The following is a 12350-nucleotide window of genomic DNA, read 5'->3' as shown; positions in this document are numbered from 1 at the left end:
AGAAAGCTAGTACTTCCTGTATGTTCTTGTAAGTCATTCTATTCACCTTCTGCATTGTCTCGAAAGCCTTCTTATAATCAAGACCGTCATAATTGGAGATGTTTGCTGATGGAGTAGGTGGTACTTGAACCTGGGACACAGGGGTAAGGACGTGACCACTACACTGTAGAGCCCATTTGGTCCAATCAAATGTCAGTACAAGTAGGATAACAAGTAGGCGGCACGGTGGCACAGTGGTTAGCACTGCTGCCTCACAGCGCCTGAGACCCGGGTTCAATTCCCGACTCAGGTGACTGACTGTGTGGAGTTTGCACGTTCTCCCCGTGTCTGCGTGGGTTTCCTCCGGGTGCTCCGGTTTCCTCCCACAGTCCAAAGATGTGCAGGTCAGGTGAATTGGCCATGCTAAATTGCCCGTAGTGTTAGGTAAGGGGTAAATGTGGGGGTATGGGTGGGTTGCGGTTCGGCGGGTCGGTGTGGACTTGTTGGGCCGAAGGGCCTGTTTCCACACTGTAAGTCTAATCTAATCTAATCTAATCTAATCTTCTCTGCTTTTCAGTTCTATCTGTTAAACTCTAGTGCTTGGTTTCTTTGGTTTTTTTGGCCTTATTAACCAACTTTACAATTTCAGTGATTTTTGCATTTCAGCCGTCAGATCTCTATGCTCCTCTACACAATTTCAGTTCTTATTTTCCAATAGTATTTTACCTCTTTAATTTTCTTACCAAAATATATTACCTCACTGTATCTGGTGGCAGGGTTTTCACTGGATCACAGCAAAGTGCCGTGACGTTTTAAATTATAATTTGGGGCAAGGAGGCAGGCCCTTTGACAATCTCCAGAACAGGGCTTGAGCTGCATGCTTTTAGGACTAATCAGATCCACGTACTAGCAGTGGAATCTGCTGAGTTGACTCTCAACCTCTGGTTCTCCAAGCTGAAATTCATTCAACAGTCTGTCAGCTTAGTGCCCCTGCCTGTGGTTTCTGGCAGAGTCAAAAGAGCTAGTCGAATCCCTGTTGAGGTAAGCGGAATAGTCCTTCTCTTGTGTGCTCCGTCTTCCTTCCTGTTTGTTCACTCTTAGATTAGACTTACAGTGTGGAAACAGGCCCTTTGGCCCAACAAGTCCACACCGACCCGCCGAACCGCAACCCACCCATACCCCTACATTTACCCCTACCTAACACTATGGGCAATTTAGCATGGCCAATTTACCTGACCCGCACATCTTTGGACTGTGGGAGGAAACCGGAGCACCCGGAGGAAACCCACGCAGACACGGGGAGAACGTGCAAACTCCACACAGTCAGTCGCCTGAGTCGGGAATTGAACCCGGGTCTCAGGCGCTGTGAGGCAGCAGTGCTAACCACTGTGCCACCGTGCCGCCCACAAATTTATTTCTTCTGATATTATAAACAATTAGTTGTGTTATTCCTTTAACTTTCTTGTGGTGTATTTTGCCACTTGCAGTCTCTTTTAATCAATCTTTTCCAGATGAATGAGAAATAATTCTTTTGAAGATTTCTAATACATGTTTCTTGGAAACCAAATGTCACTCTTTGAAGTTTTTCTGAACCTTTTCTCTTTACTGACTTGTGATTGCTCCCCCACCTCATGTATCCTCCACACCAAAACGAATGCACAGATTGGGATGCTGTATCCAGGCCTCAGTTGTAGAGTAGTTGTCTGCTGGGGCGTCAGGAGTAGCTGGAAAAGACTGTGACCTTCCCTGTGGGAAAGTGCTGATTCTTGCTCAGATTAATGATGATGTGGAGATCACCAACACATGAAATCGAAGACCAGCTGTAAAGGACAATTAATTATAACCTTTAATATGGTTTCTCTCACAGAATGGTTACACAACCGTAGGCCATTCAGCTACGGTTCTCTAAAGGGCATTCCACCGCGTGCCACTTCACTGCCATCTCCCTATAATCCTGCATGTATTCTTCCTTTTCAGATAATAATCAAATTCCCTCCTGCATGGCCTTGATTGAACATATTCTGAGGCAGATCCTTATCTCTCACAGTATGGGAAAACTTTTCCTCCTATTTCAGTTGGTTCTTATGCCATCTGCACTGTCTTCTCCATTCTTCCACCAATGAGAATAGTTTTATTCCTGTCTACACTGTCCGGACCCCATCATGGTTTTGAATATCTCTTATCAATTCTCCTCGCAGCCTTCACCAATAAAAACAGTCCCAACGTTTCCAATAAAAACAGAAAGTGCTGGCAGCATCTGGTGAGGGGAGGAAAAAAAGAACTTGAGGAACTTGAATTCCGAAGAAGAGTCACATTGGTCTTAAAACATTAACTCTGTTTCTTTCCCTGCAGATACTGCTAGACCTGTTGTATTTTTCCAACACTTTCTGTTTTTATTTCAGATCTCCAGTAGCCACAGTGCTTTGTGTTTACCCAATTCCTCCAATCTGTCTACCTAACTGCAGTTCCTCATCCCTGGTGATGATGATTTTCTGTGCCCTATCTGACGTCATAACGTTGATCCACCCTGAGTATTTACTCCACAGTGAAAGTAATTTGGACGAAAGATTGTCAAAATATGATGCAATAGACAGAAGTCTTTTTTTTTAATCACATAGGTGCAGTTAGTAAACAATCGCTTTAAGGGAGTTAAATATCTGCGTCTGAACACTCTGGCAGAGCTCGGTTATGTTGTGGTCGTCATCGATTCCAGGGGATCCTGTCACAGAGGCCTTAAATTTGAAGGTGCCTTGAAGTACAAGATGGTAGGTGAAAAGCTTTATACTTCGTGTTCCTTCCATGCAGTTCTTTTATTGTGAAACTAGAAGATAACAGCATAATATATAATTTGATAATACAGGGAAAAACCTTTGAATTGCTCTGAAATGGGTCTAGTTGTCCCTCTTTGCTAAATTGCTGATCTCAGCTACAGAACCGTGAGGAGAAGCTGAGCACCTTTCTATTTTTTTCCCTTTTTTTGTTTACATAAAGAAATACCAAAGAACTTCAAACTAAACTCCTTATTAATGCAAAGACACCAACAAAAAAATCAGTCTCCTCTTCTCTTTAAAGAGCAGAGTCCTTCACTCTTTGACGCTAATCCAGCTTCCTCATAGCCAGCTCTCTAAGTGAACAGACTGAGCACCTTTCTATACAGAGTCTCAGAATAAGGAGCAAACTACATACAACTTAGTCACTTTCACTGAGTGTCATATTCACTCTCATATGCACTTACGTCACTCACTCAGTATCTCATGCCCCTCTATCCATAGATCCAACTGCTTCTAAGATGTTATTCTCTGCAAATGCATATAGGTTTTCAGCTGAAGTAAAATGTGAGCTTCCAAGTTATCATTGGAACTCTTGTTAACCTGGAGCTTACACACTGAAATATTTTGACCAACTGTACATGGGCCTAGTATGGTTTGGTGTTGGTTTATCTTAATCATGCAATGCTATTCACAAATGCTTTTAACATTCTAATTCGTGGATTTCTTATACAGGGTCAAGTAGAAATTGAAGACCAGGTGGAAGGGCTACAGTATTTGGCTGCCAAGTATAGCTTTGTTGACATGAAACGTGTTGCAATTCATGGTTGGTCATATGGAGGTTATCTGTCGCTTATGGGTCTAGTGAGGAGACCAGAAATATTTAAGGTTTGTATGATAAACTATTCTCATTCACTTGGCTCTTTCATTAAGAAAATTAGGAAAGTGACTCCTTATGTGTTTATGATAGAGGATGGAGTATGTAAATGGATCATCTGTATTTAAATGTAATAACAAAACTTAAAATTACCATCCCTTTCTTCATTTTGTGAATTACAAATTTTCTATATCGATCTGTTCAGAAATGTTATTACACACCTCTAGAGCAGGTGGGACTTGAATCCAGGTCTCTTGACTCAGAGGTAGGACACTACCACTGTACCAGATAAGATCCACTTTCACTTCCTCTAAGCCCACTGTTGTATGATACTTCTACAGCTGGTAAATTAAAACTCATTGTTTTTGGATACCTTTTGTTTTAGTTGTTATATGGACCATTCGGAAGCAACTTTCATTATCTCCTGGTTGTTACCTTGCCGTTGATTTCTCGATATTCACAGCAGAAAAGGAAGCCTTTCAACTCATTAAGTCTGTGCCAACCATTTGCCAAACCATTCAAACTGAGGCCTACTGTCCATTCTGTCTTTGCATTGTACTAAAATGCCCTCTGTTTTAAAGATTTATCCACACTTCACTCAAAAATTATGATGATCTCATATTCAACTGCCTTCTGTGGCAAAGGTTTCCATGCTTGGACAATTCAATGGATAAAACATTTCTCTGAACCTCTTCCCTCAATCGCGTGACAAGTTAAATTTATCAACTTAACCTCCAACTGATCGTTAGGAACATTACTGTTTCCCTCTGCACTCAATCACAATCTTTCATAACATTAAAACAACTTAGTCACTTTGCAAAGGCATAATAACGAACAGGACACTGATCCAGAGGAAGAAGTAAACAAATGTTTTCTCTAAGAGGTGGATTTCAAAAAGAATGGAGATGAAGGTAGACACATATAAGAGTATCAAAGGAGCCAAGGCAGCTGAAGGCTTCATTACACTTTGAATGGAGAAAGGATTACACTAAGATTCTAAGATTTCTTTTTATCCATTCATGGGATCCCAGTAATTCCGGCTGGGCCAGCATTTATTGCCTATCTCTCGTTGCCCTTGCGCTGTCATCTTGAACCACATTGCTATCAGTAGTTTTTTAATTTCAGATTTTTTTTTATTGAATTCAAATTGCATGAAATTTGAACTTTGTCCCCCAAACATTAGCTGAGTTTCTGTATCTAAAATCTAGTAAAATTACCACTGGACCATCGCCTCTCCTAAATTTGAGGAGGTTATAGAGATGATATGTTTGAGGCCATGAAGGGATTAAATTTCAGGGCATGACTTTTAGCTTTGATGTTTTGGCATAAGTCAGCAAACACATGGGCAAGTCAGACTGTGGAATTAAATACAGGATGTAGAGTTTATGACAGGCAGAACATAAAAGTCCAACCAGGAGGTGATATAGACAGAAGGTGAAGGTTTCAGTGAATGATGGGCTACGAGAAAGACAGAGGACAATGTTATTTGGTGAAAGTGGCCAAATCTTTGTACTGGAATTGGAAGCATGACTCAAGAACAAATAGGATGTTGACATTACAAAAATAATCTGGTCTGGCCTGAGATAGGGTTGGAATCGGTAACAAGCATATGATGTTTGTGATGAGGATCAAAGATGATGCCATCAATCTTTCCAATGTTTTGCTGGAGGAAAGCTGGATATTGGATAAAACATTCTCACCCCTTTTCCTGTTGCCTGGTTCAGGCCTTTGTGGCTTTGTTGCTGAATGTGGACGCTAATGCTATAATTGGTCACCTTGTGTGCAGGTAGCCATAGCTGGAGCCCCTGTGACACTGTGGATCTTCTATGATACTGGATACACAGAACGCTATATGGGTTTCCCAGATAAAAATGAGAGTGGCTATGATATTGGATCAGCAGCAATGCAAGTTGACCGGTTTCCCCTTGAGTAAGTACCACCACATTGCTATGTCTGTTGCGGTGAACAGTTTTCACATTCCAACCCAAAGTACATTCAAAATTGGAACCATGTTCACTTTAGTTATCAAACACAAATGTTAGACAATTGAGTCTGTGCACACTTTTCATTTCAGAGCATTAAAAATCCTTTGGTAACTGTAAACTTTAAATTACAAACTTATAAATTTCATTTTATGGGAAAAGAAGTTATCTTAGATATCTAGCTTGAGTTAATTGGAGGATTTGTTTTCAATTGAGTTTAGTAACTTCAGTTAAGTAAAGCTGTGTGGCCTGGTAACTGTGAATGTCACTGGCAATGACTGCTCAGGGTGACAGACACAGAAAGCTAGTGAAAGTCCAAATTATCAACCAGAATATTTAATTCAAGCAAGATGTGTTGAACAAGATGACTAATGTGTTGTACAGTTACTGAACCAAACAACTGTGGTGAATTGCTGAGCTGAATCTGATGCATCTCTGATCTAAATTTGCCTGAAGAACGCTTCAGTTCCAATTATTTGACTTTAATGTTTTGGGTAATTAGGTTTGAAAAAAAGTACACGCAGATTAGTATTGGGGGTATTACACTCGCGCCACAAACAGGGAGAAGAACATTGCTGGCCTTTGCAATAGAAATTGTTCCATGAAAATCAATCTTGAGATCAGCAAGAACCCCAGTCAACAGTGACTTTCACAACACGACACTAAAGGTACTGCTTAAAGCAAACTGTTCCAGAAAATGAACAGTGATCATGTTTCCTTCTCTCTTTCCCACCTGTAGCCCCAATCGGTTGCTGCTCTTGCATGGGTTCCTCGATGAAAATGTTCATTTTTCTCATACTACAGTACTGCTTAGCTTCCTCGTTCGAGCAGGGAGGCCGTATGACTTGCAGGTAAAGTTACACCGCAAGTAAATAAATTGCTATGTTAAAAAGGTCTTGTGTTTTCGAAGAATGGATTGATCTAAGAGACATTTTTTTTTGCCAGATTAGTTACAATATCCTCCTTTGCTTTAAGAATCTGAGATAGGATAGAATTAGAATTAGAAGCAATCTCTTGTGATTACAGCTCGATCATTAGGATTGAGATGAAGAGAAATGTGAATTATTGGTATACTGAATCTCAGGGAGCTGTGAATGATCCATCATTGAGTTTATTTAATACTGACTCTCAGGGAACGAAGAGATACAGGGAATGGACAGGAAAGTAGTGTTAAAGCAGACGATCACCTATGATTGTATTCAATGATCGAAAAGTTTGAGGTGTCACGTTCATCTTCTGCTCCTATTATGGCCTCATCCCCATCATTTACAGACTAACAGATTCCATCGCTATAGTAAATAGATTAGTTCCAAGCTGCTTACATGGTACTGGTATTAAAAATTTACGGCATTGAGTTAAGAAACCCAATTTAGGTAAACATGGGAAAACCCAAGTGTTTAAACTGAGAAGAAATCAAGACAAACACCAATACTTAAAATGGAAGACTGTTCAATTTTAAAGAAGGATAACCTGTATACTTTTTAATTAATGTTTTGCAACTCTTTCAAGGTGTATCCCCAAGAGCGGCACAGTATTCGTGTTCCAGAGTCTGGTGAACATTATGAACTGTATCTGCTGTACTATCTTCAGGAGAACCTGGCTTCCCAGATTGCAGCAATGAAGTAAAAGATGATGTGTTACTTTTGAGACTTCCCATCTCAGCCAACAACTCAATGCAATAGGTGTCAGAAGAGAGACACTGCTCCTGTTAATAGTGATCTGCTCTCCCCCACCGTCCCATACGTCGCTACTTGTGTTTATTTTCTTTTCAAGTAATCATAACCTCTCTGATCCTTTTCATGCGGTGTCAGCTGTCACTCAATTTCAGTAAGAGCAACAATTGAACTCACCCCACCTATCCATAAGCATCCCTTCTCCATTGCTCACCACTAACACATCTATAACTTGTGGCTTGTATTTCCTCAGCACCATCCTCAGCTTCCTAATCCTTGCACAAAATTGGGTCCTGCAAGCTCCCACCCTCTCCCTCCCATAATCTCACTAATAGTGCCTGACAATCACTTTCTGCTGTTTGTACCAAGACTGTAAAATACAACCCATGATCACAGAAACTTTACTTTCCAAGGGCATGTTACGGGCATTAAGGGTGATTTCTTCTGATGAATGTGTGTATATCAGTAAATATTGAAAATGCAGCAATTTTCCTTCTATTCTGTGTTGCTTGCTCTTTGATTCACCACTAGAACTCAGCATCTTTTGAAACCTTTCCCGGTGAGTTGATCAGATTTAGTGAGACTTGCCCATTTGCTTCTGGTGGCCAGCTCTTCAGTTCTGCTTTTCATTATAACAGCATCTGCTCCCAGTGCTGCTGTTAATTTGCTTAATGACCATAAAACAGTAATTACTGTATTTGCACGGATTGTGGCGTAAATGGAAATGATTGTGAAACATTTTTGAGCACTTTATGTAACAGTAATGTTTAGATTAATGTCTTAAACAGTACCATTTTTATTACTTAAAAGAAAATCTGGTCATGAATTATTTATTCTCTTTCAGATACATGTTGAAAGGGTTTTAGCAATGCCAGATTTGTTTAGATTTTCGGATGCAGTATCCATAAAGAATTGTATGTATTCTGTGAAGTGGTAACAATGTACAGGAGCAGATATCTGGAAGGGAGGTTGCATGTTCATGAGTGGAACACGGACATGAAGCAGGTGGCAGAAGGCTTGAATTGGGCATAAACTCTGACAGAACCCTGTTGGATCCAACAGTCTGTTCCTCTGCTCTCAATACTATGTACTGCCAGTGAATTTGTGGAATTGTGGCCCAGATCTGGGATTGTTGGATATATGAATGTATGACCCAGGGTGTGACTCCCGAAGTCCCAATCTGTTGACTCCCATTGAAATTGCCCAGGAGATTTGTGATGAGCAAATCCTCTGACACTAAACCTATCCAGCTGGCTAACCAGAAAGTGGTAGAGAGTAAAATCCTAGTTTTAACACCTGGGTAACAACTCAGAGAAACCCCACCTCCTGTCATCCATCCATACATCAGAACTATCCCTCTGAGTTGATTCAATTAGCCCCAAACTCCTGATCAACCATAACTAGCCCTCACCATGTGATCATATCCTGACCAAACTCAACCAGTCCTTGCTAATCTAACTATCCCCACCACCCAACTATCCCTGACTCAACCTGACTAGTCTCCACCCATTGACCTTCTAATTTGAGTAGTCCCTGACCTGACAATGCCTGCCCTGCCCTGCCAACCCAACTCAACTATCCTCTGACTACTGTAGGTGAAAGTGAGGACTGCAGATGCTGGAGCTCAAAGTCTAGATTAGAGTGGTGCTGGAAAAGCACAGCAGTTCAGGCAGCATCCAAGGAGCAGAAAAGACAATGTTTTGGGCAAAAGCCCTTCATCAGGAATCCTGACCTGCTGTGTTTTTCCAGCACCACTCTAATCACCTACTACAGTGCCCACTGACCACCCTTACAAACCTACAGATTCACCTGCTCACTATTTGCATACGCTCATTCACTAACATATGAGAAGCTTTGGGACCTTTAAACCCTTACCGTATTACAGCAGCCAGTGGTATCAAAAAGGGCATTGATTCTGGGCTGATTCTCTGCACTGCACTCAGAATCCTGCATTGGAATTTTGGCTGGGGAAAGTTGCATCCGGGTAAGTGGGTCATTTCCTGTCTGACCAGCATTGAACCCAGCAGTTCACTGGACTAATTGGAAGTTTTGGGTTGAAGTGAGTGTAGATTTCACCCTTTCACTGAATTATTATGGGGCAATACAAATTCATGGGTACTCCTTACCTGCTCGTCTGAATGTAGCATTCTCTCACATCGACAGTCTACGCAGTGGAGTAGGAATCTGCATGTAGTGCTGCTTCGTTGACATTACTGAAGAACTCTGTGTGGGCTGTAGCGGGTAGCAGCTCATGGTACTACCGCCTCGCTGGACTCAATGCAGGCTGCGCTAGCAGCATTTTGTGTGAATAAATTTTTTTGCCATTATCTTTTTGTCTCTTTATTTTCTGTTGTGGTACTTGAATCCCTCTACCTCTTTTCGGCTGGTAACTATGTTAATGCACTGGTTTTAATAATTTTTGAGAGAGGTTCCTTCATGTCCTCCCTAAAGGGTCTTTAACTGATGAGCCTCTTAGATTTAACTGTTCTTAGATTCAGAGGTCTGGCCTCTTCGCGCATCAGTCCTCTCTCATGTAAGTTTAAATGTTTATTCCATGAATTCAATCTTTATAAGGCAGGCGAGATTGTCCGAGTCAACGTTTTTGAGCCAGTATTATAAGTTCATAGGAACATTTCAACATAATCACATTTTATGTTAAATCTGGACTTTGACCTACCAATTGTGCTGATGGTTTTGTCCAGTACAAAGATCACAGTTGTGTAAATATTGAGGATCAAATTGCAGTTGACGTTGACTGTACGTTTGTAGTAAATTAGTTTCAGAAACCAGATGCGGCCTTGTCTGGACGGCATTCTTTGGCTTAAAAATGGTTTCACATTATGTTTAAATTGGTTTTCTAAGCTATCCTCCTAAACTTTGACTAATCTGTGGGGAGAAGAGCTACCCCACAGTTCTCCCTGAACCTTTTTAAGCCAGTAAGATGGCATGATCGAATACATTGCCAATGGATAACGGTGTTGTTTTCAAGTTGGACGACAGGGAGTAACCGTGAATTTGTATTGTTGCATGATGATTCCGTATGAGAGCACAATCCTGCAGATGCATAGTTACACAGACATAACCTTGGCAGCAAACAGCTTTATGTCCACACAAATGTTCTCAGACCTTGTTTCATCTGGCTTTGTCAGCCCACCCTTCTATTCCTTTCTCTCTTGTGTGTTCATCTGCTGTCCCTTAAATGAGTCTACCTGGTCACCTCAGTTACTCGTTTTGGTGATGATTTTCACATTCTCATACTCCTATAGGAGGATAGAGGTTAATAGTGTGATTTCAGTGTAGACTGAGAAAGAATATAAACAGGATGTCAACTCACTGGAGCTCCACTTCCACGCTTAATTTTTGTGTATTACCTTCGTGTCTGTAAATAAATCACACCTGTAGAAATTGGAAGAAAAGCATGTTGAAACATAAATCAGAATTTACTGGTAGGAAGGAGAGTTTTTGCTGAAGATAGTGATAAATCCCTTTTGTAAGAAAATTCAGTGAACGGTCAGTATGTAATCATTGTACAGATTCAGTGCTATTTACATAAACATAGGTGAAGCAACCCATCAGCAGGCTGTCTGACACTGTCACCAGCAGCAATGTGCTCCCTTCGGTTTAATCAAATTCCTGCAACTCTGGTTCCTTCATAATCTTTTGGAAGTCGTCTTGGAAACAAAGATTGATATGAATGGCCTGTCTGCAACAGTAGTGGACTCACTGACATTAAGAGCTGAAAATGTGTTGCTGGAAAAGCGCAGCAGGTCAGGCAGCATCCAAGGAGCAGGAGAATCGATGTTTCAGGCATAAGCCCTTCTTCAGGATGCCCAAAACGTCGAAATTCCTGTTCCTTGGATGCTGCCTGACCTGCTGCGTTTTTCCAGCAACACATTTTCAGCTCTGATCTCCAGCATCTGCAGACCTCACTTTCTAGACTACAAAACCATTGGACAGGAATTTGTATTCTGAAGAATTACACAATCAGTACCAAATAAGTAAAAGTATGCTGTTGAATGTTTGAACAAAGTTCAATAGTCTTCAAGCATGATGGAGTCTGGGGTAGTGAGTCATTTCACCAATTTGATCACTTTCAGAAAGAGTTACTTTCTATTTTTGTGAAAACAGAAGAGATATCCTCGTTGGGGAAAGAAGTGTTTCTTCTCTCCTGTTATGAACTGACACAGTTGCAATCATAGTTCATTATTCTTGCACAGGAATCAAACAAAATTCAGGTGGGCTGACGGACAATTACATTTTTATAACAATTTAAAATAACTGCACCACAAATAAAAAAAGAATTAGTCTGAAAATTTGGTTCTGATAGATCATGCTAAGTAAATGATCATTTGTTCATTGTGTGGCTCATCAGTCAGTTGTAATATATTTAACTTTAAAGGTGTATTTGGGGAAAGTGTGGAGGGCTGTGGTGAGCAGCAGCAACTTGTGTGATGTCACATCAACGACGATTAATGGTTAAATGGTTTGTTTGTGCTTTTTATTTGAAAATTGGATGAGTTGTTCAGTAATTATGTGTATAAGTCTATACGTAAGGCTGTCTTACAAATATATTGGCAATAATGAGTGTAATAGCAACCCAGAGACACAAATCTCATCACTGTCCACTATTGATCATCAACAAATATATTGCAACTGTGACCTGCAGTAGTTATGTTTACTGGATGAAACCAGTATTCAGGCTTTATTTTATGTCTTTTAAGTGATACAATTGATATCAAATAAATACAAGAAGATGTTTTGTGGGTGATGAATATTCTTAAAAGAGGCCAGGTAAATCCTAAACACAAAACATCACATGATTCTCAGGAATTCTCAAGTTTAAAGACTAGTATAATAGTTATCTTGATCATTTTTGTTTTGGTGGAGAAATGTTCCTTTCTCTTCTGTTGTGAAATATAAAATAATAAAACTAATGAGGATGGGATCCTGTGGTGGAATATAATACAGTCTTGGAATTCCTTGTTGTAGGATGTGAGTGATATAAGGGATAACTAAAATAAAGGCAAAATAGTGTGGATGCTAGAAATCTGGAACGACCCAAAATGGGCAG

General features: G+C 40.5%; 1 protein-coding gene across 3 annotated transcripts in view; it reads left to right on the top strand.

The window, feature by feature from the left end:
- LOC132834151 (dipeptidyl peptidase 8-like) overlaps positions 1–9606 on the top strand; it is a 30270-nt gene extending 20664 nt beyond the window's left edge. For all 3 annotated transcript variants that reach the window (XM_060852803.1, XM_060852804.1, XM_060852801.1), the window contains exons 16-20: positions 2598–2744; positions 3483–3635; positions 5411–5553; positions 6346–6457; positions 7116–9606. In XM_060852803.1, coding sequence (XP_060708786.1) covers positions 2598–2744; positions 3483–3635; positions 5411–5553; positions 6346–6457; positions 7116–7232 — 672 coding nt within the window. In that variant the 3' untranslated portion in view covers positions 7233–9606. The remainder of the gene's footprint in view (positions 1–2597; positions 2745–3482; positions 3636–5410; positions 5554–6345; positions 6458–7115) is intronic.
- The last annotated feature ends 2744 nt before the right edge of the window (positions 9607–12350 follow it).

The sequence above is a fragment of the Hemiscyllium ocellatum genome, chromosome 39 (genome assembly GCF_020745735.1).
Source record: "Hemiscyllium ocellatum isolate sHemOce1 chromosome 39, sHemOce1.pat.X.cur, whole genome shotgun sequence".
Classification (NCBI taxonomy): Eukaryota; Metazoa; Chordata; class Chondrichthyes; order Orectolobiformes; family Hemiscylliidae; genus Hemiscyllium; species Hemiscyllium ocellatum.
The sequence above is the reverse complement of the archived record's forward strand: the minus strand, read 5'-3'. Positions and strand labels throughout refer to the sequence as shown.